The sequence below is a fragment of the Mobula birostris genome, chromosome 13 (assembly GCF_030028105.1).
Source record: "Mobula birostris isolate sMobBir1 chromosome 13, sMobBir1.hap1, whole genome shotgun sequence".
NCBI lineage: Eukaryota > Metazoa > Chordata > Chondrichthyes > Myliobatiformes > Myliobatidae > Mobula > Mobula birostris.
In genome coordinates, this window is record NC_092382.1 from 20,013,192 (window position 1) to 20,040,183 (window position 26,992).

Genomic DNA, 26,992 nt, shown 5'->3' on the forward strand with positions numbered 1-26,992 from the left:
CACTTCTGAAGGCCTCCCACGTACCGAGTACTCCTTTACCAGAAAACAGCCTGTCCCAAACCACACTTGTCAGATCCTTTCTGATACCATCAAAATTGACCTTTCTCCAATTTAGAGTCTCAACCCATGGTCCAGACCTCCCTTTTTTCCATATTTACTTTGAATCTCATGGCATTATGATCACTAATTTCTGTCACCAGCCCTGGATCATCAGCCTATTGCACACTTCTACATCAGAAATTTTATGTACTGATTAAGGGCACATTTGACAAACTATACCCCATCTAGTCCTCTTACAGTATGGGAGTCCCAGTCAATACATGGAAAGTTAAAATCACTTACTGAATCAACTTTTGTTTCTTGGCATGGTCTGCAATCTCTCTACAAATTTGTTCCTCTAAATCCCTTGGATTGTTGGGTGCAACCAAGTCCCCAATAATGGCTACAATATCAGAATTCCCTGTCCTGAGCTCATCTGGCTTTCCTGCGATGCTTCTTGCATTGTGATATACACAGCTCAGCACATTCATCGCACCATTCACAACACGCTGGAGGTACTCAGCAGGTCGGGCAGCATCCGTGGAAATGATCAGTTAACATTTCGGGCCATGACCCTTCATCAGGACTGAAGAGGGTAGGGGCAGAGACCCCATAAAGAAGGTGGCGGGAGGGTGGGGAGGAGAAGGCTCCAGGCTCAACCATTTGATTGCTGACTGTATCTGGTGTCTGAACAACATCTGACTGGTGTCAAGAAAACAACCTCCCCTCATTGTCACAAAACATGCATCATTGCTGTCGCAGTTTATGTTCCACTGGATGCTAACGCTAAAGTAGCCATGAAAGACCTCAGTGCTGCTATTAGCAAGCTGCAGACATTGCATCCAGATGGAGCTTTGACTGTCGCTGGGGACTTTAATCATTGTAACCTACGTACCGTGCTTCCAAGATTTTACCAAAATGTATTATGCACCACCACGTGGAATAAAACCTTAGATCATATCTACACAAATGTGGCTGACGCTTACAAACTCACTACCCTCCCCCACCTGGGACAATCTGACCATCTTTCATTGTTTCTGCTTCCCAAGTATAGCCCGGTCATTAAACGTGTGAAACCCACAATGAAGACTATTAAGATCTGGCTGGAGGGGGCTGACTCTGCTCTTCAGCACCAATTCCAGCACACAGACTGGAGCGTGTTTGCTGCCCATGCCACCATAGACTCTCAGATTAACATTGATTTATAAACCAACTCTGTCCTTGAGCACATCAACAAGTGTGTAGATAGAGAGACATCACTAAAACAAAGTTTTCCCCAATCAGAAACCATGGATGAACAGAGAGGTTCACCTCCTGCTCAAAGCCAGAGATTCAGCCTTCAGGTCTGGAGACCGGGAGGCTTACAGCTCAGCCAGGGCTAACCTGAGGAGGGAAATCTCTCAGGCTAAACACATTTACAAACAGAGAATCGAGGAGCATTTCAACTCCTCTGACCCCCGGCCCATGTGGCATAGCATACAGGTCATTACAGACTTCAAACCTCCTAGTACTGTGCCCCCTTCCAGCTCTGCTACCCTCCCTGATGAGCTCAATTACTTCTACACTTGCTTTGATCGAGGGAACAAGGAGGTCACCCTCAAAGCGGATCTCCCACCTGGTGAACTGTCTCTCTCACTTTCCACCTCTGATGTTTGTGCCACCCTGAGCAGGGTGAATGTACGGAAGGCAGCTGGTCCGGATGGAATACCTGGCCGTGTGGTCAGAGTCTGTGCAGGGCAGTTGGCCGGGGACTTCATGGACATTTTTAATCTGTCCCTGGCCCAGGGTGTTGTCCCCATAAGCTTCAAGATCACCACCATCGTGCCAGTGCCGAAGCATTCCACTGCCACGAGCCTGAATGATTTCCGCCCAGTTGCACTCACCCCCATCATTGCAAAGTGCTTTGAGAGACTGGTTCTATCACATCTGAAATCCTGTCTGCCCACTATCCTGGACCCCCATCAATCTGCCTATCGCACCAACATGTCAACAGAGGACACCATCTCCACGGCACTTCACTCTGCCCTGACCCACCTGGACAACCCCAACTCTTACGTCAGAATGAGGTTCATTGACTTTAGTTCAGCATTCAATTCTGTAAGCCCCTTCAAGCTGATCACCAAACTTGGCCAGCTTGCTATCAGCTCATCCATCTACAATTGGACCTTGGACTTTCTGACTAACAGACCCCAATCAGTTAGATAACCTCTCCTCCTCCACTCTCACCCTGAACACCGGCGTGCTTCAAGGCTGTGTGCTGAGCCCTCTTCTGTACTCCCTTTTCACCTATGACTGCATTCCTGTACATGGTTCTAACTCCATAATCAAGTTCGCAGATGACACCATGGTGGTTGGCCTAATCAGAGGGGATGATGAGACGGCCTACAGGGACGAGGTCCAGCACCTGGCCGCGTGGTGTACCAACGACAATCTGGCCCTTAACACCCAGAAGACCAAGATCATTGTGGACTTAAGGCATGCTAGGAGCCACACTCCCAATCTACATCAACGGAACTGTAGTGGAGCGTGTATCAAGCTTCAAATTCCTTGGTGTCCACATTTTCGAGGATCTCACCTGGTCCCTGAGCTCTTCCATCCTGATCAAAAAGTCGCAACAGCGCCTTTACTTCCTGCGGAGCATCAATAAAGCTCTCCTCTGTCCCAGGATATGACAAACTTTTACCACTGTACCATTGAGAGCATACTCACCAACTGCATCTCAGTGTTGTATGGCAATTGTCCCATTTCGGACCACAAAGCGCTCCACCGTGTGGTGAAAACTGCCCAGCGGATTATCGGCACCCAATTGCCCACCATTGAGAACATCTACCATAAACATTGCCTGGGAAGGGCGAAACACATTATCAAGGATGCATCTCACCCTAACCATGGAACTTTTACTCTCCTCCCATCCGGTAGGCACTACAGGAGCCTCCGCTCCCGCACCAGCAAGCACAGGAAGAGCTTCTTCCCTGAGGCTGTGACCCTGCTGAACCTCACATCACAGCACTAAGCAGTACTGCACCCGTATTGTACTGTCTCAGTACTTTTATATTTGTGTGCTGTAGTACTTACTTTTTATTCTCAGTTATTTTGTAAATAACACTATTCTTTGCATTTCTGGTCAGATGCTAACTGCATCTCATTGGCTTTGTATCTGTACTCGGCACAATGACGATAAAGTTCAATCCAAACAACAGGAATTCTGCAGATGCTGGAAATTCAAGCAACACACATCAAAGTTGCTGGTGAACGCAACAGGCCAGGTAGCATCTTCAGGAAGACTAGTCCTGACGAAGGGTCTCGGCCTGAAATGTCGACTGCCCCTCTTCCTACAGATGCTGCCTGGCCTGCTGTGTTCACCAACAACTTTGATGAAAGTTGAATCCAATCTAATCTAAAAAAAACAAAGGAGCTGATTGTGGACGACAGGAGGAATGGAGACAGGCTAACCCCGAATGACATCAATGGATCTGGGGTTGAGACGGTGAACTGCTTTAAGATCCTTGGCATAAACATCACCGAGGACCTCACATGGTCTGTACATACCGGCTGTGTTGTGAAAAAAGCACAACAGCGCCTCTTTCACCTCAGACAGTTGAAGAAGTTTGGGATGGAGCCCCAGATCCTAAGAACTTTCTACTGGAACACAACTGAGAGCATCCTGACTGGCTGCATCACTGCCTGGTATGGGAACTGTACTTCCCTTAATCGCAGGAACCTGCAGAGAGTGGTGCAGACAGCCCAGCACATCTGTAGATGTGAACTCCCCACTATTCAGGACATTTACAGAGACAGGTGTGTAGACAATAGACAATAGGTGCAGGAGTAGGCCATTCAGCCCTTCAAGCCAGCACCACCATTCACTGTGATCATGGCTGATCATCCGCAATCAGTACCCGTTTCCTGCCTTCCTCCCATATCCCTTCACTCCGCTATCTTTAAGAGCACGATCCAACTCTTTTTTGAAAGAATCCAGAGAATTGGTCTCCACTGCCTTCTGAGGCAGAGCAATCCACAGAACGATAACCCTCTGTGTGAAAAAGGGCCCAAAGGATATTGGCAACCCAATTCACCACAACCTGTTCCTGCTGCTACCATCCAGGAAACGGTACCACAGCAAAAGGACCAACAGGCTCCGGGACATCATCTTCTACCAGGCCATCAGACTGATTAATTCATGCTGATACAATTGCATTTCTATGTTATATTGACTGCCATATGTACAAACTATTTATTATAAATGACCATAAATTACACATTGCACATTCAGACAGAGATGTAACATAAAGATTTCTACTCCTTATGTATGTGAAGGATGTATGTAATAAAGTCAATACAATTCGTTCACCCTCCCCATCTGTTCTGTCATTCTGGCTCCCATTCCCCCTACAACTTATTTTAACCACATCACCCTCTCCCCACACTAGCACTAGCGAGCCTTACCACTAGGATATTCATCCCCTCTTGTTCTGTTCCCCCAACAGTTTCTAAAGTGGTCCACCTGTTGTTGTGCGGGATGGACACAAGAGTACTCTGCGATGGCTATTTAACCTCATTCCCCTTCCCGACTCTCACCCAGTTTCCTGCGTCCTGCACCTTGGGTGTAACTCACCTCTCTTTATCTCACCCCCTCCGACTCTCGGATGATACGGAATTCATCCATTTCCGGCCCCAACTCCTTAAAGTGGCGACACAACATGTGCACACTGAATTTTATATATAGAGGTACTCATTTTAACAGCTAGCAAATCACTGTCAGTAATAATTTTGATCTGCAATCTCACACAACGTATGTAACAGGTCTGTAGCAGGTAATGAAGGATTTTCTCACTGGAGCAATTGCACACTGTCCATATCTGATTTGCTTGCTAAATAATGCTATAAAGTGTCAGATTTTCAAATATCACTCCACTTCTTCCCACTTGCAAATTCTCCAGCAACTTTTGCATCACCACAATACACACAGGTAACACCAGTTTCTGTATTGTACATAAATATTTCCCCTGAACCCTCCCCCAGGTGACTGACGGTGGTGAACTCAGTGATGGCAATGCCAATGAATATGAAGGGAAGGGCAGTAGTCTGTCTCATTGGAGTCTGGCACATTTGTGATGTGAAAGATACTTGTTGCCCAGGGCAAAGGTGTTTGATATCATTATGTACCCAGAGAGAGTGGGACAAAACATGTTCTCACGGGTAGAAAGTCCAGAACAAGAGGGGGTGGAACAAGCAACAGACACAAAATGCTGGGGGAACTCAGCAGGCCAGGCAGCATCTATGGAAAAGAGTACTAATGCTGAGTTCCTCCAGCAATTTGTGTGTGTTGCTCGGATTTCCAGCATCTGCAGATTTTCTCTTGTTTGTGACTGGAGGCAGAACAAAGGTGATTTTCACAACAGCTGATGTAAAAGATTTTGTTCCCTTTCTCCGAGTTCCCGATCCTTGCATTTAGACAGCTGGAGCTCAGCTCTATCTGAGAGACCCATCGGTTCCCATTCCCTCATCAGCCGGAAGCTCCCCGGGGCCCGTGTACGGATGGTGGGGCTGAGAGAGAGGGAAGAGAGCAGGACTGTCCCGGGATTGCGGGTCACGGAGTCCGGAGTCACAGCAACTACCCGAAGTCGGTGTTGAAAACGCCGCCCGGTGAGACCCCCAACCCGGAGATCCCTTCTCACCTCAACCGATCATCCGGGGCCTTTTGTGCCCCGCGCGCTGGTGAGCTCGAGCTTGGTCGGTTTAACGGCCGGGCTACGAATCACGTGACCAGCCCCTCCCCCACCGCTGTCTACAGAGGAGTCACGCGCTGCGCTATTCCCATTGGTACGAAGCGATGTCAATCACTGCTTCCAGCCAATAGCGGAGGCGGACCAGCCGAGAGGGCGTTACCCCCGCTGACACCGTCTCCCGAACTTTCCGTCACGGCGGGACAACCGTCAAAGTAAATGTCCGCTTTCTGATTTATTTCCATTTCCCTCCGAGGGAAGTTGGGGCGTTTGTGAAGCGTCTCCTGCGGCCGGAGTCTGATGTGTCGCTGAGAGGTAGGAGGAGACCGCTCGGCCCGTCGGTTTGATGCCGGTTCCCCGGGGAGGGAGAGGATGAAGACGGTGAGAGAGGGGGCGGACAGGATGTTTGTCCCGGTGGGGACAGGAGGGGCTCATCTGTGGAAATGTCTGAGCCCACGGTGGTGGCGATTCACCACATTGGGGGGCAAACACCGGCAGACTGTTGCCCTGCGAGCGGGGCCAATGGTCCGGGCAAAGTGACAATTATTTGTGTTTTGTTGAGACTGTACCGGGAATATGGTGTAAAATCCCGCTCCCCACACTAACACGGGTCACACAGACCAAAGAACAAACTGCCGGAGGAACTCAGTGGGTCGGGCAGCATCTGTGGAGGGAAATGGACCGTCAACATTTCGGGCCGAGACCCTCCCTCTGGACTGAGAGTGGACGGGAAATAGTCCGAGAAAAGAGGTGAGGGGTGGGGATGGGGCAAGAGCTGGGGAGTGAGAGGTGGATCCAGGTGAGGAGGAGGTGGGAAGGTGGAAATAGTGACGGGGTGGGAGGTGAGTGGTTGGGGCAACACGGGGCTGCAGAAGATGGAAATTAATTCCATAGAGGATTAACAAAGAGGTTAGAGAGTAATTGTTATGGAGAGTGCAATGAAGATTCACCAGACTGATTCCTGGAGTGGTGGGTCATCATATGAAGAAAGATCAAATGTGATAACCCTTTCATTTGGCGAATCGAGGACTGAGAGGTGAACACATTGAAATGCACAACATCATTACCGGTTGAACCAGGGATCCCAGTCTCTGAAAAAGGAGGTGGACTGTCCGGGACTGAGATGAGGGGAAATGTCTCCACTCCGAGGGTGGTGAATGTCTGTAAATCCCCACCACAGAGGGTGGTGAAGACTCAGTGATCGGAGGAATGTGAATAGAAATTAGTGTTAATAAACATAGAACTCTGTGACCCGGGGGGGGGGGTGGAGAGGAAGGGACAGGGAAGATATGGAGGGAAAAATTAAAAATGTTGCTGAAATAATACGGGAAATAATGAAATAAAGTGGGAATGCGTCGGGCAGCGTGTGAGGGGCGAGGAGACGTCACCGGGTCACGTGGGAGACCCTTCTCCCGTCACGTGATCCCGTTTTGCCGCAGAGATGCGGCAGCTGCAAACACGAGGAAATCTGCAGATGCTGGAAATTCAAGCAACATACATCACAGTCGCTGGTGAACACAGCAGGCCAGGCAGCATCTTTAGGAAGAGGTACAGTCGACGTTTCAGGCCGAGACCCTTCATCAGGACTAACTGAAAGAAGAGCTAATAAGAGATTTGAGAGGGAGAGGGAGAGGGGGAGGGGGGAGATCCAAAATGATAGGAGAAGACAGGAGGGGGAGGGATGGAGCCAACAGCTGGACGGGTGATAGGCAAAAGGGATACGAGAGGATCATGGGACAGGAGTCCCAGGGAGAAAGACGGGGGCGGGGGGCCCCAGAGGGTGGGCAAGGGGTATATTCAGAGGGACAGAGGGAGAAAAAGGAGAGTGAGAGAAAGAATGTGTGTATAAAAATAAATAATGGATGGGGTACGAGGGTGGGGCCTAGCGGAAGTTAGAGAAGTCGATGTTCATGCCATCAGGTTGGAGGCTACCCAGACGGAATATTAGGTGTTGTTCCTAAGTGTGGCTTCGTCTTTACACTAGAGGAGGCGGTGGATAGACATGTCAGAATGGGATGTGGAAGTAAAATGTTTGGCCACTGGGAGATCCTACTTTCTCTGGCGGAGAGAGCCGCAGGTTTGGTTCAGAGGCCCCGCCCACCGCGCTGATGACGCGCAGACGACATCGCGCATGCTCAGTACGGGCAGGGCGGTGTTGTTTTCCGTCCTTTGTTGAAGTGAGTCGGCGGTGGGATCGGGTTCGGGATCCGGGAACGGATTATTCTCTGCGGGGCAACACCAACAATTTCCATTCGGTGAGTATTGAAGCCGGTCCCGAGCGGGGAGTTCTGATGTTGGGCAGTGAGTCCCTTTAACTTTTCCGAACTCAAACAAGAGGAAAATCGGCAGATGCTGGCAATGCGAGCAACTTCCGCAAAGTGCTGGAGGAACTCAGCAGGCCCGGCAGCACCCAGGAAAAGAGTACAGTCGCGTTACCGGCCGAAACCCTTCGGCAGGACAGGAGAATAAAAGGTGGGGGTGGGAAAGGGAGAGAGAAACACAAGGTGATCGGTGAAACCTGAAGCGGGAGGGGATGAACTTTCCCAAACTGGCGGCCTCGCCTCGCTTCCTTGACAGAATCTGCCGGGGTCGGTCCGGGTTGTGAGACCTTCACACCGAACCGTCTGAGATGAGCCGCCGTCCAGTCCCTGTTGTTCTGGTCCTGTTAGCATGGTGACGTAAAATATATTTCTATATTGTTACTGACAGAGAATCGTATAATTTGTTTTCCGTGTGTCATCAGAATGTGCTTGCCTGTGATGTTGCTACAAGTCAGTGTTTCTCTGTCCCTGTAACTTCCCGTACTTGTGCATTTGTCAAATTCAACAGGACCTGAGACAACTCAGTGAGATTTGATTAGAGACGATCACCTTGGCAGCTCGGTTGGCCAAATGTAAAGAGACAGGACACTGTTAAATGCAAGATGCTGAACAGTGATGATGATCAGAGGGATCTTAGAGTCCACATTCATCTCTCCCTGAAAATGACTGCACAGATTGATCGAGTGGTTAAGAAGCCAAATGGCATGGTTGTCTTTATTAGTCGAGACATTTGAGTTCAAAAGTCTGGAAGTTGTGTTGCAGCTTTATAAAAACCTGAGGGTGGCCTCATCTTGGCACAGGAGGAGGCGATGGGTTGACACGTCGAAACAGGTAAAAAAGAGGGCATCTCCCTCGGTCCTGGAATGAAAAACCTCATCCTGAGAGCAGATGCGGCGGAGACAGAGGAATTGCAAGAAGGGGATGGCATTTTTGCAAGAGACAGGGTGAGAAGAGGAATAGTCCAGGTAGCTGTGAGAGTCCGGAGGCTGATAGTTGACATCAGTAGATAAGCTGTCTCCAGAGATAAGACAGAAAGATCAAGAAAGGGGAGGGTAGTGTCGGAAATGGACCAGGTAAACTTGAGGTTAGGGTGAAAGTTGGAGGCAAAGTTAATGAAGTCAACAAGCTCAGCATGCGTGCAGGAAGCAGCGCCAATGCAGTCGTCAATGTAGCAAAGGACAAGTCGGGGACGGATACCAGTATAGGTTTGGAACATGGATTGTTCCACAAAGCCAACAAAAAGGCAGGCATAGCTGGGACCCATATGGGTGCCCATAGCTACACCTTTAGTTTGGAGCAAGTGGGAGGAGCCAAAGGAGAAATTATTAAGATTAAGGACTAATTCCGCTAGACAGAGCAGAGTGGCGGTAGAGGGGAACTGGTTGGGTCTGGAATACAAGCAGAAGCGGAGAGCTTTGAGACCTTCCTGGTGGGGGATGGAGGTATACAGGGACTGGACATCCATGGTGAAAATAAAGTGATGGGGGCCAGGGAACTTAAAATCATCAAAAAATTTCAGAATGTGAGAAGTGTCATGATCATAGAGAGCGATTGAACAAGGGAGGGATAAAACCGTATTGAGGTATGCAGAAATGAGTTCGGTGAGGCAGGAGCAAGCTGAGACAATGGGTCTACCTGGACAGGCAGGTTTGTGGATCTTGGGTAGGAGGTAGAAATGGGAAGTGCAGGGTGTAGGAACCATCACCAACTTTATCTGCTCAAGGGATCTCCCATCCACTGCTACCAACCTTATAGTTCCCACACTCCGCACTTCCCGTTTCTACCTCCTACCCAAGATCCTCAAACCTGCTTGTTCTTTTTTAAAGAAAGGGGCTTCCCACCTCCACCATCAACTCTACTCTCAAATGCATCTCTCCCATTTCACGCACATCTGCTGTCACCCCATCCTCCCACCACACCACTAGGAATAGGCTTCCCCTTGTCCTCACCTACCACCCCACCAGACTCCGGGTCTAACATGTAATTCTCCATAACTTCCGCCACCTCCAACGGGATCCCACCACTAAGCATATCTTTCCCTACCCCCCTCTCTCTGCTTTCCGCAGGGATTGCTCCCTGTGCGACTCCCTTGTCCATTCATCCCCCATCCCTCTCTATCGATCTCCCTCCCGGCACTTATCCTTGTAAAGGGAACAGGTGCTACAGATCCCCTTACACTTCCTCCCTCACTACCATTCAGCGCCCCAGACAGTCCTTCCAGGTGAGGCAACACCCCACCTGTGAGTCCAGTACTCCCGATGCGGCCTTGTATATATTGACGAGACCCAGCGCAGACTGGGAGACCATTTCGCTGAACACCGACGCTCTGTCCACCAGAGAAAGCAGGATCTCCCAGTGGCCACACATTTTAATTTCATGTCCCATTCCCACCCTGATATGTCTATCCCCGGCCTCCTCTACTGTCAAGATGAAGCCACTCTCAGGTTGGAGGAACAACACCTTATATTCCGTCTGGGTAGCCTCCGACCTGATGGCATGAACATTGACTTCTCTAACTTCCGTTAATGCCCTACATCCCCTTCATACCCCATCTGTTACTTATTTACTTTCCAGCTCTTGGCTCCATCCTTCCCCCTCCTGTCTTCTATCATTTTGGATCTCCCCCTCCCCCTCTTACTTTCAAATCTCTTACTATCTCTTCTTTCAGTTACTCCTGATGAAGGGTCTCAGCCCGAAACGTTCACTGTACCTCTTCCTATAAATGCTGCCTGGCCTGCTGCATTCGTCAGCAAATTTTATGTGTGTTGCTGGCCACTTATTCATTTATCTTCCAGCTATCTGCGCTCCTGAAAGATGTATTCCCTAAACTTAACTCTCCCTGCGGAAGATCCTGATCAGCAACCCAGGCGGTCAATTTGCAGACACTTAATATAGTGAATGACCCTCAGGATAGAGGGGTGCATATTTAAAACCAAGATGCAGCGAAATTTCTTTAGCCAGAGTGTGGTGAATTTGTGAAGGCAGCTATGGAGGCCATGTTGGGGGTATTTAAGACCGACAGTAGATGGGAAATTGAGAAGATGTGTGAGGGGTGGGGATGGGGCAAGAGCTGGGGAGTGAGAAGTGGATCCAGGTGAGGGGGTGGTGGGAAGGTGGAAATAGTGTTAGGGGTGGGAGAAGAGTCATGGTGGAAACACGGGTGAGGTTAGACAGTGCAATGAAGATTCACCAGACTGATCCCTGGGGTGGTGGGGTCATCATATGAAGAACAATCAAATGTGATAACCTTTTCATTTAGAGAATCGAGGACTGAGAGGTGAACACATTGAAATGCACAAAATCATTACCGGTTGAATCAGGGATCCCAGTCTCTGTAAAAGGAGGTGCACTGTCTGGGACTGAGATGAATTAAATGAAATTGAATCGGATTTATTTCTTATGTCCTTCATATACGTGAGGAGTAAAAATCTTTATGTTGCATCTCTATCTAAATGTGCAATGTGCAATCATAGTTATTTAAAGTAATTTATAATAAATAGAACAGTCAATGTAATATAGAGTACACTCGAGTCAGCGTGAGTTAATCAGTCTGATGGCCTGGTGGAAGAAGCTGTCCAGGAGCCTGTTGCTCCTGGATTTTATGCTGCGGTACCATCTCACGGACGGTAGCAGCTGGAATAGACTATGGTTGGGATGGCTTGGTTCCACAATGAGTCTTCAGGCCCTTTTTACACACCTGTCTCTGTAAATGTCCTGAATAGTGGAAAGTTCACAACTACAGATGCGCTAGGCGGTCCGCACCACTCTCTGCAGGTTCCTGCGATTGAGGGAGGTACAGTTCCTATACCAGACAGTGATGCAGCCAGTCAGGATGCTCTCAATTGTCCCCCTGTGGAGGTTTCTTAGGATTTGGGGGCCCATATCAGACTTCTTCAACCGTCTGAGGTGAAAGAGGCACCGTTGTGCCTTTTTCACCACACAGCCGGTAAGTATGGAACTGTGATGTCCTCAGTGATGTGGATGCCGAGGAACTTAAAGCTGTTCACTTTCTCAACCCTAGATCCAATGATCAATAGGGGTTGGCCCGTCTCCATTTCTCCTGTAGTCTACAACCAGCTCCTTTGTTTTGGCAACATTGAGGAAGGGTTGTTTTCTTGACTTCTTCCCTGTAGGCCACCTCGTTACTGACTGAGATTAGGCCAATCAATGTAGCGTTGTCGGCAAATTAAATTCGCAGATTGGAGCTGTGGGTGGTGATACAGTCATGAGTATACAGGGACTAAAGGAGAGGACACAATACGCAGCCCTGAGGTGCACCTGTGTTGGCAGTCAGTGGGTTGGCAGTGAGGGAGCCCACTTTTTACAACCTGCTGGTGACATGACAGGAAGTCTGGGATCCAGCTGCCCAAGGCAGGGTCAAGGCGAGGGCTCTGAGATTCTTATTGAGCCTGGATGGAGCTACGGTATTGAATGCTGAACTCTAGTCCAAGAACAGCATTCTCACATAAGCATCCTTCTTCTCCAGATGTGTAAGGACGGTATGTAGAGCTGTGGCTATTGCACCATTTGTCGATCGATTGTTTCAGACTAAACACATTGATGAAGGGAGAGCCATACAGTGTATATGGATTGTTTAAGAGCCGTGATGTAATGTTGCAACTATATAGGACCCCAGTCAGAGCCCAATTGGAGTCCTGTGCTCAATTCTGGTCACCTCACTACAGGAAGGATGTGGAAACCATAAAAAGGGTGCAGAGGAGATTTACAAGGATATTGTCTGGATTGGGGAGCATGCCTTATGAGGATAGCTTGATGAATTCGGCCTTTTCTCCTTGGAGCGACGGAGGATGAGAGGTGACCTGATGGAGGTCAGGGACAGGAAAGTGCCGGATTTTAGATGTTTCAGAAAGGACAGGGAGGGAGGCAAAAGAGCTGGGGCCGTGGCACTGTTGATCAGAGATAGTGTCACGGCTGCAGAAAAGGTGGACGTCGTGGAAGGTTTTTCTACTGAGTCTCTGTGGGTGGAGGTTAGGAACAGGAAGGGGTCAATAACTTGGTGTTTTTTATAGGCCGCCCAATAGTAACAGGGATACCAAAGTGCAGATAGGGAAACAGATCCTGGAAAGGTGTAATTATAAGAGTTTTCGTGATGGGAGATTTTAATTTCCCAAATGTCGGTTGGCATCTCCCTGGAGCAATGGATTTAGGTGGGGTGGAGTTTGTTCGGCGTGTTTAGGAAGGTTTCTTAACACAATATGTAGATAAGCCTAGAAAAGGAGAGACTGTATTTGATTTGGTATTGGGAAATTAATCTGGTTAGGTATCAGATCTCTCAGGGCACTTTGTAGATAGTGATCATAATTCTATCTCCTTTACAATAGCATTGAAGAGAGATAGGAACAGAGAAGTTAGAAAAGTGTTTAATTGAAGTCAGGGGAATTATGAGGCTGTCAGGCAGGAAATTGGAAGCTTAAATTGGAAACAGATGTTCTCAGGGAAAAGTATGGAAGAAATGTGGCAAATGTTCAGGGGATATCTGTGTGGAGTTCTGCATAGGTATGTTCCCATGAGACAGGGAAGTTATGGTAAGGTACAGGAACTGTGGTGTACAAAGGCTGTAATAGACCTAGTCAAGAAGAAAAGAAAAGATTACAAAAGGTTCAGAGAGCTAGGTAATGTTAGAGATCTAGAGGATTATAAGGCTAACAGGAAGGAGATTAAAAAGGAAATTAGGAGAGCCAGAGGGGCCCATGAGAAGGCCTTGGCGGGCAGGATTAAGGAAAACTCCAAGGTATTCTACAAGGATGTGAAGAGCAAGAGGGTAAGATGTGTAAGAATAGGACCTATCAAGTGTGACAGTGGGGAAGTGTGTATGGAACCGGAGGAAACAGCAGAGGTACTTAGTGAATACTTTACTTCAGTATACACTATGGAAAAAGATCTTGGTGATAGTAGTGATGACTTGCAGCAGACTGACAAGCTTGAGCATGTAGATATTAAGGGAGAGGATGCGCTGTAGCTTTTGGAAAGCATTAAGTTGGGTGAGTCACCGGGACCGGATGAGATGTACCACAGGCTACTGTGGGAGGCGAGGGAGGAGATTGCTGATCCTCTGGCGATAATCTTTGAATCATCAATGGGGACGAGAGAGGTTCTAGAGGATTGGAGGGTTGCGGATGTTGTTCCTTCATTCAAGAAAGGGAGTAGAGTTAGCCCAGGAAATTATGGACCAGTGAGTTGATGGAGAAGATCCTGAGAGGCAGGATTTATGAACATTTCGAGAGGTATAATATGATTAGGAATTGTCAGCATGGCTTTGTCAAGGGCATGTTGTGCCTTACGAGCCTGATTGAATTTCTTGAGGATCTGACTAAACACATTTGTGAAGGAAGAGCAGTAGATGTAGTGTATATGGATTTCAGTAAGGCATTTGAGAAGGTACCCCATCGCAGGCTTATGGGAAAGTAGGAGGCATGGGATCCAGGGGAACATTGCTTTGTGGATCCAGAACTGGCTTGCCCACAGAAGACAAAGAGTGGTTGTAAATGCATCATATTCTGCATAGAGTCCGGTGACCAGTGGTGTGCCTCAGGGATCTGTTCTGGGACCCGTGGTCTTTGTGATTTCAATAAATGACTTGGATGAGGAAGTGGAGGGATGGGTGAGTAAATTTGCTGATGACACAAAGGTTGGGGGTGTTGTGGATGGTGTGGAGGGCTGTCAGAGGTTACAGTGGGACATTGCAGCTATATAGGACCCTGGTCAACCCCACTTGGAGTGCTGTGCTCAGTTCTGGTCACCTCACTACAGGAAGGATGTGGAAACCAATGAAAAGGTGCAGAGGAGATGTACAAGGATGTTGCCTGCATTGGGGAGCATGCCTATGAGAATAGGTTGAGTAAACTCGGCCTATTCTCCCTGGAGCGACGGAGGATGAGAGGTGACCTGATAGAGGTGTACAAGATGATGAGAGGCATTGATCATGTGTATAGTCAGAGGCTTTTTGACAGGGCTGAAATGGTTGCCACAAGAGGACACAGGTTTAAGGTGCTGGAGAGTTCGTACAGAGGAGATGTCAGAGTTAAGTATTTTACTCAGAGTGGTGAGTGCGTGGAATGGGCTGCCGGCAACGGTAGGGTCTTTTAAGAGACTTCTGGATAGGTAAATGGAGCTTAGAAAAATGGAGGGCTATGGGTAAGCCTAGTGATTTCTAAGGTAATGACATGTTTGGCACAGCTTTGTGGGCCGAAAGGCCTGTATTGTGCTGTAGGTTTTCTATGTTTCTAGTCGGCAAACCGTAGGAGGTGCATTTTGGGTGGTATCAAGCTGCTGATCCAGCATCAAGAACAACCCCATACACCTGCCCTCTCGTCATGTCCTTTGCCCTGACAGATCAGTAAACTCTGACATTTCCCCTTAAATATATGCATGAATTTGGCCTCCAGTGCAGCCTGTAGCCAAGCATTCCACAGATCTACTACAGTCTGGCTAAAAATTCTTCTTAACACTGCTCTAAAGGGTACCTTCCTCAATTTTGAGGCTGTGCCCTCTAGTGTTGGATACCCCCACCAAAGGAAAGATACTCGACTTCCACCCTAGCCAGTCCTTTCAACATTCGGTAGGTTTCAATGAGATCCTCCCCCACCCCACCCCTGCATCCTTCTAAATGCCGGTGAATATTGGCTCAAAGCCGCCAAACACTCCTCAGATGTTAACCCCTTCATTCCTGGAATCATCCTCGTTAATCTCCTCTGTACTCTGCACAATGAATACACATCCTTTCGGAGATATTGAGCCCAAAACCATTGACAATATTCAAAGTGTGGCCTGACTAGTGTCTTATAAAGGCTCGGCATTATCTCAAACAACATTATCTCCTTGTTTTTTATATTTTACTCCCCATCAAATAAAGGACATTTTATTTGCCTTCTTTACCGCAGATTCAAACTATAAATTAACTTCCTCGGAGTCTTACATGAGGACTCCAAAGTCCCTCTGCAGCTCTGACATTTGAACCTTCTCCCCATTTAGATGATAATGTGTACTATCATTCTTTGTACTAAAATGCATCATCATACTTTTCCCAACATTGTATTCAATCTGACACTGTTTGCCCATTCTTCCAATTTGTCTAAGTCCAGCTGCAGTCACATTATTTCCTCAGCACTACCTACCCCTCCACCTACCCGCATATCATCCGCAACCTTTGCCACAGAGCCATCAATTCTATTATCTAAATCATTGGCAAACAATGTGAAAAGCAGCAGACCGAATACTGACCCCTGTGGTACACCACTAGGCAGCCAACCAGAAAAGGCCTCCTTTATTCCCACTCGATGCCTCCTGCCTGCCAGCCATTCTGCTATCCATGCCAGTGTCTTTCCTGTAATGCCATAGGATTTTACCTTGTTAAGCAGCCTCATGTCTGGCACCTCATCAAACGCATTCTGAAAATCCAAGTAAATGACATTATTCTGCTGTTGAAGAAAGGCTGAAAAAAAACCCAGAAGACTATAGACCAGTGCTTCTGACATCAGTAGTGTGGAAGTTATTAGAAGCACTGCATATATAAGTATTTGAAAAGACAGGACTGATGTTGTTTACGTACACTTTTGCTAGCATTTAACAATCCCGTGTAGGAGGTTGGTCAAGAAAATTCATTTGCATCATGTTCAACGTAAGGACATAAATTGGAGTAGACAATGGCATTTTGGGAGAAGGTAGACAGTGATGGTAGATGATTATCTCCATTAATTGGGGCTTATGACCAGTGGAGAGCCGCAGGAATGGTAGTTGGGTCTGTTGCTGTTTGCCATCTACATCAATGATTGGGATGATAACTTATTTAACTTGATAAGCACATTTGCATATGACACCGAGATTGGGGATGTAGTTGACAGAGAGGCAAGTTTTCACAGGTTACAGTGGGATCCGGAACAGCTAGAAATTCTGCGCTGACAATGGCAGACGGGATTTAATGCAGGCAAGTGTGAAGTGTTGCACTATGGTAGGTCTTACACAGTAAACAGTAGAGCACTAAAAATTGTGGTGGAACAAAAGGATCTGGGAATACAGGTCCATAATTCATTGAAAGTAGTGCCACAGGCAGATAGGGTCGTAAATAAAAGCTTTTGCCAAAATGACCTTCATAAATTAAATTATCGACTGCAGGAGACAGGATGTTATTTTGAAGTTGTATAAGACATCGATGAGGCTGAATTTAGAGTATTGTGTGTAGTTTTGGTCACCTACCTACGGGAAAGATGCAAGTAAGTTTGAAAGAGTACTGGGAAAAATTTCAAGGATGTTTCCGGAGGACCTGAGTGATAAGGAAAGGTTGAGTAGTTTCAGACTTTAATCCTTGAAACAAAAAAAATTGAGAGGGGATTCGATAGAGCAGTACAACAGGATGATGCGTATAGATAGGTAAATGCAAGCAGGCCTTTTCCACTGAAGTCGGGTGGAACGACAACCAGAGATCATGCATTATGGGTGAAAGGTGAAAAGTTTTAGGGGGACATGAGTGAAGACGTCTTCAATCAGAGAGCGGAGAGACAGTGGAACGAGCTGCCAATAGAAGTGGTACATGCGAGCACGATTTCGCCTTTGAAAATATGGATGGGGGAATATGGCTACTGTGCAGGTGGGCGGGAACAGGTGGTTTAAATGGCTCGGACAAAGCGTCTGTACTGTGTTCTGTTTCAATATGACTCTCTTAACTATGACTCTGTGACTCCTTGATCACAGACAAAGATTTGATTGAGTAAAGATCCGAAATTCATATCAGACTTGAATGATTCACACCTTAATTCCCCAAGAATATTCAACAGTGTGGATGTGTTTTGATGCGGTTTCAAACTGCCCACACACTCCCAGTCGTGGATCTTTCGTAACCAGGGAAAGACAAAATGCTGGAGTAACTCAGCAGGTCTGGGCAATATGTATGCAACTGAATACAACGGGGAATGTTTCAGGCCGAAACTCTTCAGTGGAACTGGAAAGGAAGGGGGAAGAGGCAATATCACTGATTGATTTGGAAAATGTGGGTTGCTTTTCTGTGAGACTCGGAGCTCAGGGTCTGTGTTTAACCAGCTGACTGCATGTTCTTTAGAGCAGAGAGTGGCCTTTCTGCTGAAACCAATTCCAACCGGTTTGACATTTCACTCTCAATCACGTAAACAAACTCACTTTAGTATTCTGGTGTATAATACACTTAAAGTAGTGCCACAGGTAGATTGGGTCATAAAAAAGAGCCTTTTCCAGATTGCCTGCGTAAATTAATGTACTGAATCCTGGAGATGGGGTGTTATTTTGAGGTTGGTGACATTGGTGCGTTCGAATTTGGAGTGTTTACTGCAGTTTTGGTCATCTACCTATAGAAGAGAAATAAATAAGGTTGAAAGAGTACTGGGAAAAGGTGTGGGTTGTTTTTCTGTGATATAACAACCTTAGGGTCTGGTGCAAGCAGCTATCTGGCCCCGCACATTCCACAGAACTGGAGGCAGTTTTTCCTAAAGCAAAACTTTAGGCTGTTCTGCTAAAAAACCATATCCAACTGGTTTGTCGTTTCACTTTCATTCAGGTGTGAAAACATTCACATTATTAGTCTGCTTAACTGCAGGGAAGGTCAGTGAATGTGAAAACTGATATAAAGAACACTACTGGTAGTCTCGAAACCACAACGTTCAGGTGTAACCTGTCCTTTTTGAAAAGGTCATACTTCCCCCAGAAGAGATCCCAATGATCCAAGAATCTGAAGCCCTGCCCCCTGCACCAGTCTCTCAGCCGCGCATTCATCTACCTGATCCGACTATTCTTGCCCTCGCTAGCACGTGGCACAGGTAGCAATCCCGAGATTACTATCCTGGAGGTCCTGCTTCTCAGCTTCCTTCCTAACTCCCAGAAATCTCTCTTCAGGACTTCCTCCCTTGTCCAATCTATGTCATTGGCACCAACATGTACCAAGACAACTGGCTGCTCACCCTCTCCCTTTAGAATATTCAGGACCCGATCCGAGACATCCTGTACCCTGGCACCTGGGAGGCAACACACCACGCAGTTATCTCTATCAGGCTCACAGTATCTCCTGTCCGTTCTTCTGACTGTGGAATCCCCTACGACAACCGCATTTCTGTTCTCCCTCCTTCCCTCCTGCACAACAGCGCCAGGCTCAGTGCCAGAGACCCGGTCACCCTGGGCGTCCCCGTCAGATCCTCCCCCTCAACAGCATCTAGAACAAGATCTTTGTTGGCAAACGTTGGCAAACCTCTGCAGATGTGTGATGGAAGGTCTGATGACTGGCTGCATTATAGACTGGTCGGGGAACACCAATGCCTTTGAGCAGAAAATCCTACAAAAGTTAATGGACTTGGCCAATATGTCACGGGTCTTAACCATTGAACACATCTAGATGAAATGTTGCTGTAGAAAGGCAGCATCTATCATCAAAGATCCTCACTGCCCAGGCAATACATTTTTCTCACTGCTGCCATCAGCTACAAAGTACAGGTGTCTCAAGATGCATACCACCAGGTTCCCGAACAGTTACTATCCTACACACATTTGGATGTGAATGTACAAGGCTTGATCAGTAAGTTCACAGATGACACAAAATTAGTAGATGGTGCTCACAGTGAAGATTATCGTAGCTTATAGGGGATCTGAATGGCAGAGGAATGGTAAATAAATTGTAAAGCCAACACAAGCAGCAACGGTTGCATACAGAGGCTGGTGATAATGTGGAGGGAAGTGCCAGAGGAAGTGGATGAGGCAGGCACAATTGTATAATTCCAGAAGCAGTTGGGATATGTAGGTGGAGTGAAGAGGCCAGGAGGGAAATGGGCCAAACACAGGAAATTGGGACCATCTCTGTGGACACTGTGGTTGTCATTGTCCCATTGTGCTGAAGGGTCGGTGTCTGCGCTCTGTTGCTCTGTGATTCTGTCAGTAGGATGCGCCAGATATCACTGGACAAACATACAGACGTGGTGTGGGACTTGATGTTAACAGGGAATGTTTGCTCCCTAAGCGAACTGCTGCTCTGATGCAGAGGATGGTGATACTCTCACATTTGCAAAGTAATCCTACTCTCTCTGACTCACTGTCTGCTTGTTGTGTGTAATTCAGGGCATCACCAGCAGGTGGAGCTGTCCTGCACCGCGACCAAAGTGTAAACAAGACGACAACAATCAACAATCGTCAGTCAGAATCAGAATGGCTACAGGTATGTTCACTGGGCTCTTTATAATTAAACCTCTGTCCTGTGGTGCACAATACCTCAGATGAAGAAACTTACACAGACGCTAACAGGGCAGAGAAAAGTTTCATCAAGCAGTGTCATTGATGCCACTGGTAAAGCGGCTTTGTGTAATCGATCAGTCCAACAGTCCCAGCGCAGGGACCTGACACCAATAATGGTCGAATCACTCTGCTCACCATGCAAAGCTTCACCTGAGTGAAAGGAGCCAGAGACCCTGAATCAGGTGGTTGAGAGTCAAACATACAGGAATGTGACAGCGGTGTTGTGTTGTTTGTTATGTAAAAGTCCAGGTTCAGGGTTTGTTGCACACCAGGGCCTGTTTAGAGGTGACAGACATCTCCAACTTTCATTTACACAATTCAGAGCCAGATGATTGGAGCATTTCAGGGATTTCAGAGATTGTGTGATAACACAACATTGCAGGTTTTGGAAGGGTAGCTATCAACTCCCGCCTGGTTTTCATGACTGCTGTGCGAAGGAGATGAGGCTGAGGTGTGTTTCTGAAATCTGTTTTCTGCAGCCGAGCCGAGAATAGCTGAGAATCAGGATGTAGCTCGTTGTAGATAAATGTGTGGTCTGCTTCGATGTTTTAATACCCCAATGAATGACAGGTCTGTGGACAAATGGTGAACGTGGGTCTCTCAAAAAAAAAGTTTAAGGAGCTTCGATGGCACAGGAAATATAAAACAACAGGAGACAAACATGGAATCAAAGAAAGCTATCGGGACAATGCAATGTCATTGGTGAGTAGGATTAATGTGATTCAGACGGCGTTTCCAGAGGGGAACTAAAGCGGATAACACAGAAAATGATAGGGGATCTCAGCAGATCAGGCAACATCTATGAAGGAAGATGATTTTCTCTGAGGCAGAATATGTTCTCATCCGATTAAATATTTTGTAATTGAATATTCAATCTGCAATCTCTCCAGTACTAATATAACCATCCTGTAGTATTGTTACCAGAACGCACACGCTATTCCACCTGGTCCAACCAACAGTTTATAACCTTGTCACAAGATCTTTCTGCGCCTGTATTCTGTGCTGCAGCTAATGACGGTAAACATGCTGTCGACTCCACACATTGTCTACCTGTAATCTTTGGAGTATTAAAAGTTCAAAGTTCATTGCGAATTTATAATCAAAGTACATGTATGTCACCGTAAAAAAAAACCCTGAGATTCATTTTCTTGCGGGCGAAACAGCCGACTGGATACAGAGCTGGCAAGCTGGAAGGAATCAGATGGTTAATAATAGAGGGCTAGTCAGTTTGGAGGCTTGTAACTGTGGTGTGGGTGGTTGTTGGGTCCACTGTTTGTTCTTTCAATTAAAGACTTCGTAGATAAAATTAATGTCGTTCGATAGTTTGTGGATGACGTCAAACTTGGTGGTATAGTGGGGTTATGTAAACTCACAAGGAGACTGAGTCGAACATGGAAAGTGCTCCAAGGAGTGCGTTCACTTTGTAAAGTTAAACCAGGGCAGGAGTTGTATTGTAAATTGTAAGGCCCTGAACATTGTTGTAGAACGAGGGGGACCAAGGGTACAGATGCACGATTCCCTGGAGCAGTTTATACACGTAGATAGGGCACAGAATGGATGTCATTATGATGGAAAGGGTACAGACAAGATTCCTCCAAGGGACAGGACAGTGTGCGTCTTAAGGGAAAGGTCAGTCTGCGAACCAGGGGACTGGACAGTGTGCGTATCAAGGCAATGGTCAGTCTGTGACCCAGGAGACAGGATACTGTATGTCAAAGTGTAAGGCGAGTATGTGGGGCACCCAAGGTTATGGGAAGAAGGCCGAGAAATGGGATTGAGGACGAGAAAAAAGATCAGCCATGATTGAATGGCAGAGCAGATTCGATGGGCCAAATGGCCTAAGTATGTTCCTATATCTTATGGTCTTATTGTAGCCACCCTTTGTGAATCCTTGTTTTGCTGAGCTCTAAATCAGTCTAGTATAACTTGTAATTCGTCATTTATTTCAGGCGGGAAATTAAATCGGCTGAGGAAAGCACTCAAGAGGTTTTCACGAGGCGGTTCATCGAGTGAAGGTGATTGGGACACCGGAAACAATGCACCAAAGCAGGGTCAGATTGAGAACAATGTCTCAGTTGAATGTGGTCCGGCCGCAGAGGAGGGAGAGCAAATTCAGCCCAGAGACAGTGACGTCAGAGACACTGATCAGGACCCTAAAGCCGGCACAAGTGAGGCGACTGTCTGTCAGCCCAGAGACAGTGACGTCAGAGACACTGATCAGGACCCTAAAGCCGGCACAAGTGAGGCGACTGTCTGTCAGCCCAGAGACAGTGACGTCAGAGACACAGAGCAGGACCCTGGAACCAGTACAAGTGAGGCGACTGTCTGTCAGCCCAGAGACAGTGACGTCAGAGACACAGAGCAGGACCCTGGAACCAGTACAAGTGAGGCGACTGTCTGTCAGTCCAGAGACGCTGCTCAGGATCCTGGCACCAGTACAAGTGAGGCGACTGTCTGTCAGCCCAGAGACAGTGACGTCAGAGACACAGAGCAGGACCCTGGAACCAGTACAAGTGAGGCGACTGTCTGTCAGTCCAGAGACGCTGCTCAGGATCCTGGCACCGGCACAAGTAAGTCGACTGCCTCGTTAAATACAGAATTGTCAAGCCAACAGCAAGGAATCAGTGAGTAAAATCTGAGGGTGATGTGTTCACAGAATGTGGCAGGGAGGAGGGTAAATGTGAGGCCTTGTTGGAGGGATGGTCAGGGGAGAGGGGAAATGTGTGGCTGTGGTACATGTGGTGTAGTGGGGCACCCGTTATCCCACTACAGGAAATCTATTACCTCTTCCGAGGATTTCCAGGATGTGCATTAGAGGAAATGCAGCTGTCCAGATAAAAGAGCATTTCTGGGATATGAATTCAGGGAAATGTTTTCGCCAGGATGCTGAGAGCATCTCTGGGAAGCGACTCTCATTGACAGCCCCAACATTTATTCCAATCCTAAATTGAAAGAGGTGAGTGGGTGGGGTGGGAGGGCTTGGTTTCTGGTAAAGTGGTCCTTATGGTAAAATAATTCCAAGAGCATTGTTGGGTAGGTTTTTGAGGCCACTTTTGGAGAGGGGGACATATATGGCTGATACCAGTGTGGTTCCTTGTGGATAATCACTGGTCAAAGATCGTCAGCCAGGTTAACCCTCATTACCAACTGTCTGCTATGAAGAAGAAAACTATGAATCCAAAAGGCCATTTTACCACAGTTCCCAAGCATGTTAATTTTCTGTATGAGACTCCGATGTGGGACCTTGTCAAACACCCGACTAATATCCGAGTAGACAATATCCACTGTGTAACTTCATTTGTCACCTCCTGGAAGTACTCCATCCAGTTAGCAAAACACTACTTCCCCCACCCAAAGCCTTGTTTGCTGAACCCTAACCCACCGCAAAACTCTCTCTTCCATACTCCCGTGGGGCAGAAGATATCAAAGGCTGAATGTAAGAACCGCCAGCCAAAAGGACATCTCTAATTCTGCATTTTATAAGACTATTGAATGGTCACTATTCAATGTTCTTATTAGCTCTTAATAATAATGAGACAATTTTATATTTAAAATTGTAACATTGTGCATGTCATATCTAATAACCACTCACTTAGCGAACCACAATATACTTACAGAAGAGCAGAAAGAATACTGTTAATGTATGAACAGATTTAAGAAACAATTGGTAATATATTATCTAATTCTATATCAAGTCTTGGGGAAAGCAGAAATCTTTAAATTTTATATTGTCTATCAACAACCATTTGATTCTGTCCCTCATTCACGGTTAAAAGAACTTCCTAATATATACACCTGATACTTAGAACATCTGAAGCATTGGCAGACAGTAATCACCCTATTAACAACCTCAAAGGAACAACTACTGTTTTCAAAATAAATGGAGGCATTTTCCAGAGCAAAACACAACGCCTGCTATGGTTTAGTCTAGCCTTAAATCCGCTCTCTAATTTACTGAATCGGACAAAAATCGGATATTAAAGCAGAGGAAAAAAAAACAAATGAAGTATACCTTGACACATCTACTGTACAGAATGATTTGAAATTATTCACTCTTGCATCAGTAAAGCTAAAACAATTAATTCAAATAATGGAACTGATGTCCAAAGATTTAAACGTGAGCTTTAGACTAGAAAAGTACAGAACATTAAAAATTACAAGAAATATTGTAGAGCTTATAGCGTATGACAAAGCATCAGCATTCAATACAACAGATGGATGGATATGAAACATAACGATACTAAGGATATCAACAAACAAAGAAAATTGATCATCATGTGATAAAGAGAACTGTTTCAACAGAATTTCCTTCAAAGCTTAAGAAAATCTGCCAAACTGAGCTGAATAGTAACAATATAACAAAGGCAATAAACATGTTCGCTCTGCCTATATTAACGTATTCTTTTGGCATAATATCTTGGTCTGAAACCGATCTGGAAAACTTACTAAAAAAAAGGACTGAAGTAACAGTCCAGTGCACTTAAATTAACATTACCTACCACAGTATGAGGAAGAGGATTAACAGACATAAACAAAAATACGCAACAGTCAGATAAAACTTCTCAGAATTAGAAACAGGCTTACTATCACAGATATATGTCGTGAGATTTATTGGCATTTATTTATATATAATTTTATACTATAGATAAATAGTATACACATCCCGCATGTCTAGTCCTATTTAGTAGATGACACTTTGGCAGCAATTACAGGCTTGACTTGTGCGGATAGGTCTCTATCAGCTTTGTGCATCTGGACACTGCAATTTTTCCCCATTCTTTCCAAAACTGCTAAAGTTCTGTCAAATTGCGTGGGAATCGTTAGTGAACAGAACATTTCAAGTCCAGCCAAAAATTTTCAGTTGGATTGAGGTCTGGACCCTTACTTAGCCTCCCCAGGACATTAACTTTGTTGTTCTTAAGCTCTTCCTGTATAGCTTTGACTTTACGCTTGGGGTTATTTTGCTGCTGAAAAAATCTTTTCCCAAGTCGCAGTTCTCCTGCAGACTCCCTCAGATTTCCTTCCAGGATTTCCCTGTTTTTTGCTACATTTATTTTACCCTCTACCTTCACAAGCCTTCCAGGGCCTTCTACTTGTGCAATGTCCCCACATCATGATGCTTCATGGTAGGAATCTTGTGATTTTGACGATGTGCACCTCCTGACTGCAAGGGGGATAGATGGGGCTGAATTTGTCAGGGGTGTTCAAGAAGGATTCCTGACACAGTATGTGGACCGGCCGACGAGAGGACAGGCCATACTGGATCTAGTTCTCGGTAATGAACCTGGTCAGGTGGCAGACATCTTGGTGGGGGAGCATTTTGGTGAGAGTGACCACAACTCCCTTAGCTTCAGCATAGCTATGGAAAAGGATAAAAACAGACAAAATGGGAAAGTGCTTAACTGGGGAAGGGCTAAATATGAAGGGATGAGGCAGGAACTAGCAAGAGTAATTTGGAAACAGATGTGAAACAGGGTGAAAGCAGAGAAGTAATGTGGAGGAAGTTTAGGGACAACTTGTGCTGGGTTCAGGATAGGTTTGTCCCACTGAGACAAGGAAAAAAAGGCAGGAAAATGGAAGCGTGGCTGACGAAACACATTAGACAACGCGTCAAGAGGAAGAGGGAAGCATATGTTAGATATAAGAAGCAGGAAGCAGGAGGGGCTCATGAGAAATATAGGGTAGCCAGGAAGGAGTTTAAGAAAGGACTTAGGAGAGCTCGAAAGGGGCATGAGAAGGCCTTGGCACGTAGGATTAAGGAGAACCCCAAGGCGTGCTGTGTATGTGAAGAACAAAAGGATGACAAGAATGAAGGTGGGGCCGCTAAAGGACAAAGAAGGCAACAGGTACCTGGAGGCGGAGGAGGGTGGGGAGGTCCTAAATGAATACTTTGCTTCAGTATTCCCAAGTGAAAAAGACCTTGATCAGGGTGAGGTCAAATATAACAGGCCTGTGCGCTGGGCAATGTCGACATTAAGGAAGAAGAAATGTTGGATCTTGTTAAAAACATCAAGATCGCTAAGTCCCCAGGGCCGGACGTGATATACCCCAGGTTGTTGTGGGAAGTGAGAGAAGAGATCGCTGGAACAGTAACTATCATCTTTGAATCCTCTTTGGCTGCAGGGGAGGTGCCAGAGGATTGGAGAATGGCAAATGTAGTTCTCTTGTTTCAAAAAGGTAATAGGGAGAAACCTGGGAACTATAGACCGGTGAGTCTTACGTCGGTGGTCTGCAAACTATTGGAAAGGATTCTTAATGATAGGATCTACGAGCACTTGGAGAAGTACAGTCTACTCAAGGATAGTCAACATGACTTTGTGAAGGGAAGGTCGTGCCTCACGAGCTTAATGGAGTTTTTTGAAGAGGTAACAAAAGAAATTGATGAGGGTAGGGCGGTAGATGTGGACTACATGGATTTTGGCAAGGCATCTGACAAGGTCCCCCACGAGAGACTCATCCAGAAAGTCATGAGGCATGGGATCAGTGGAACTTTGGCTGTTTGGATAAAAAAGGGCTTACAGGAAGAAAGCAGAGGGTAGTTGTGGAAGGAAAGTATTCTGCCTGGAGGTCGGTGACTAGTGGAGTGCTGCAAGGATCTGTCCTGGGACCCCTGCTCTTTGTGATTTTCATAAATGACCGGGATGA

At 46.5% G+C, this 26,992-nt stretch overlaps 1 protein-coding gene across 3 annotated transcripts in view; it reads left to right on the plus strand.

Moving 5' to 3' along the window:
* The first annotated feature begins 7,820 nt into the window (after positions 1–7,820).
* Positions 7,821–26,992, plus strand: part of LOC140208502 (NACHT, LRR and PYD domains-containing protein 3-like) — a 53,630-nt gene continuing 34,458 nt past the window's right edge. For 2 of the 3 annotated variants that reach the window (XM_072277211.1, XM_072277213.1), the window contains exons 1-3: positions 7,821–8,020; positions 20,174–20,270; positions 22,297–22,971. In XM_072277211.1, coding sequence (XP_072133312.1) covers positions 7,874–8,020; positions 20,174–20,270; positions 22,297–22,971 — 919 coding nt within the window. In that variant the 5' untranslated portion in view covers positions 7,821–7,873. The remainder of the gene's footprint in view (positions 8,021–20,173; positions 20,271–22,296; positions 22,972–26,992) is intronic. The other variant, XM_072277212.1, reaches the window with a different exon arrangement.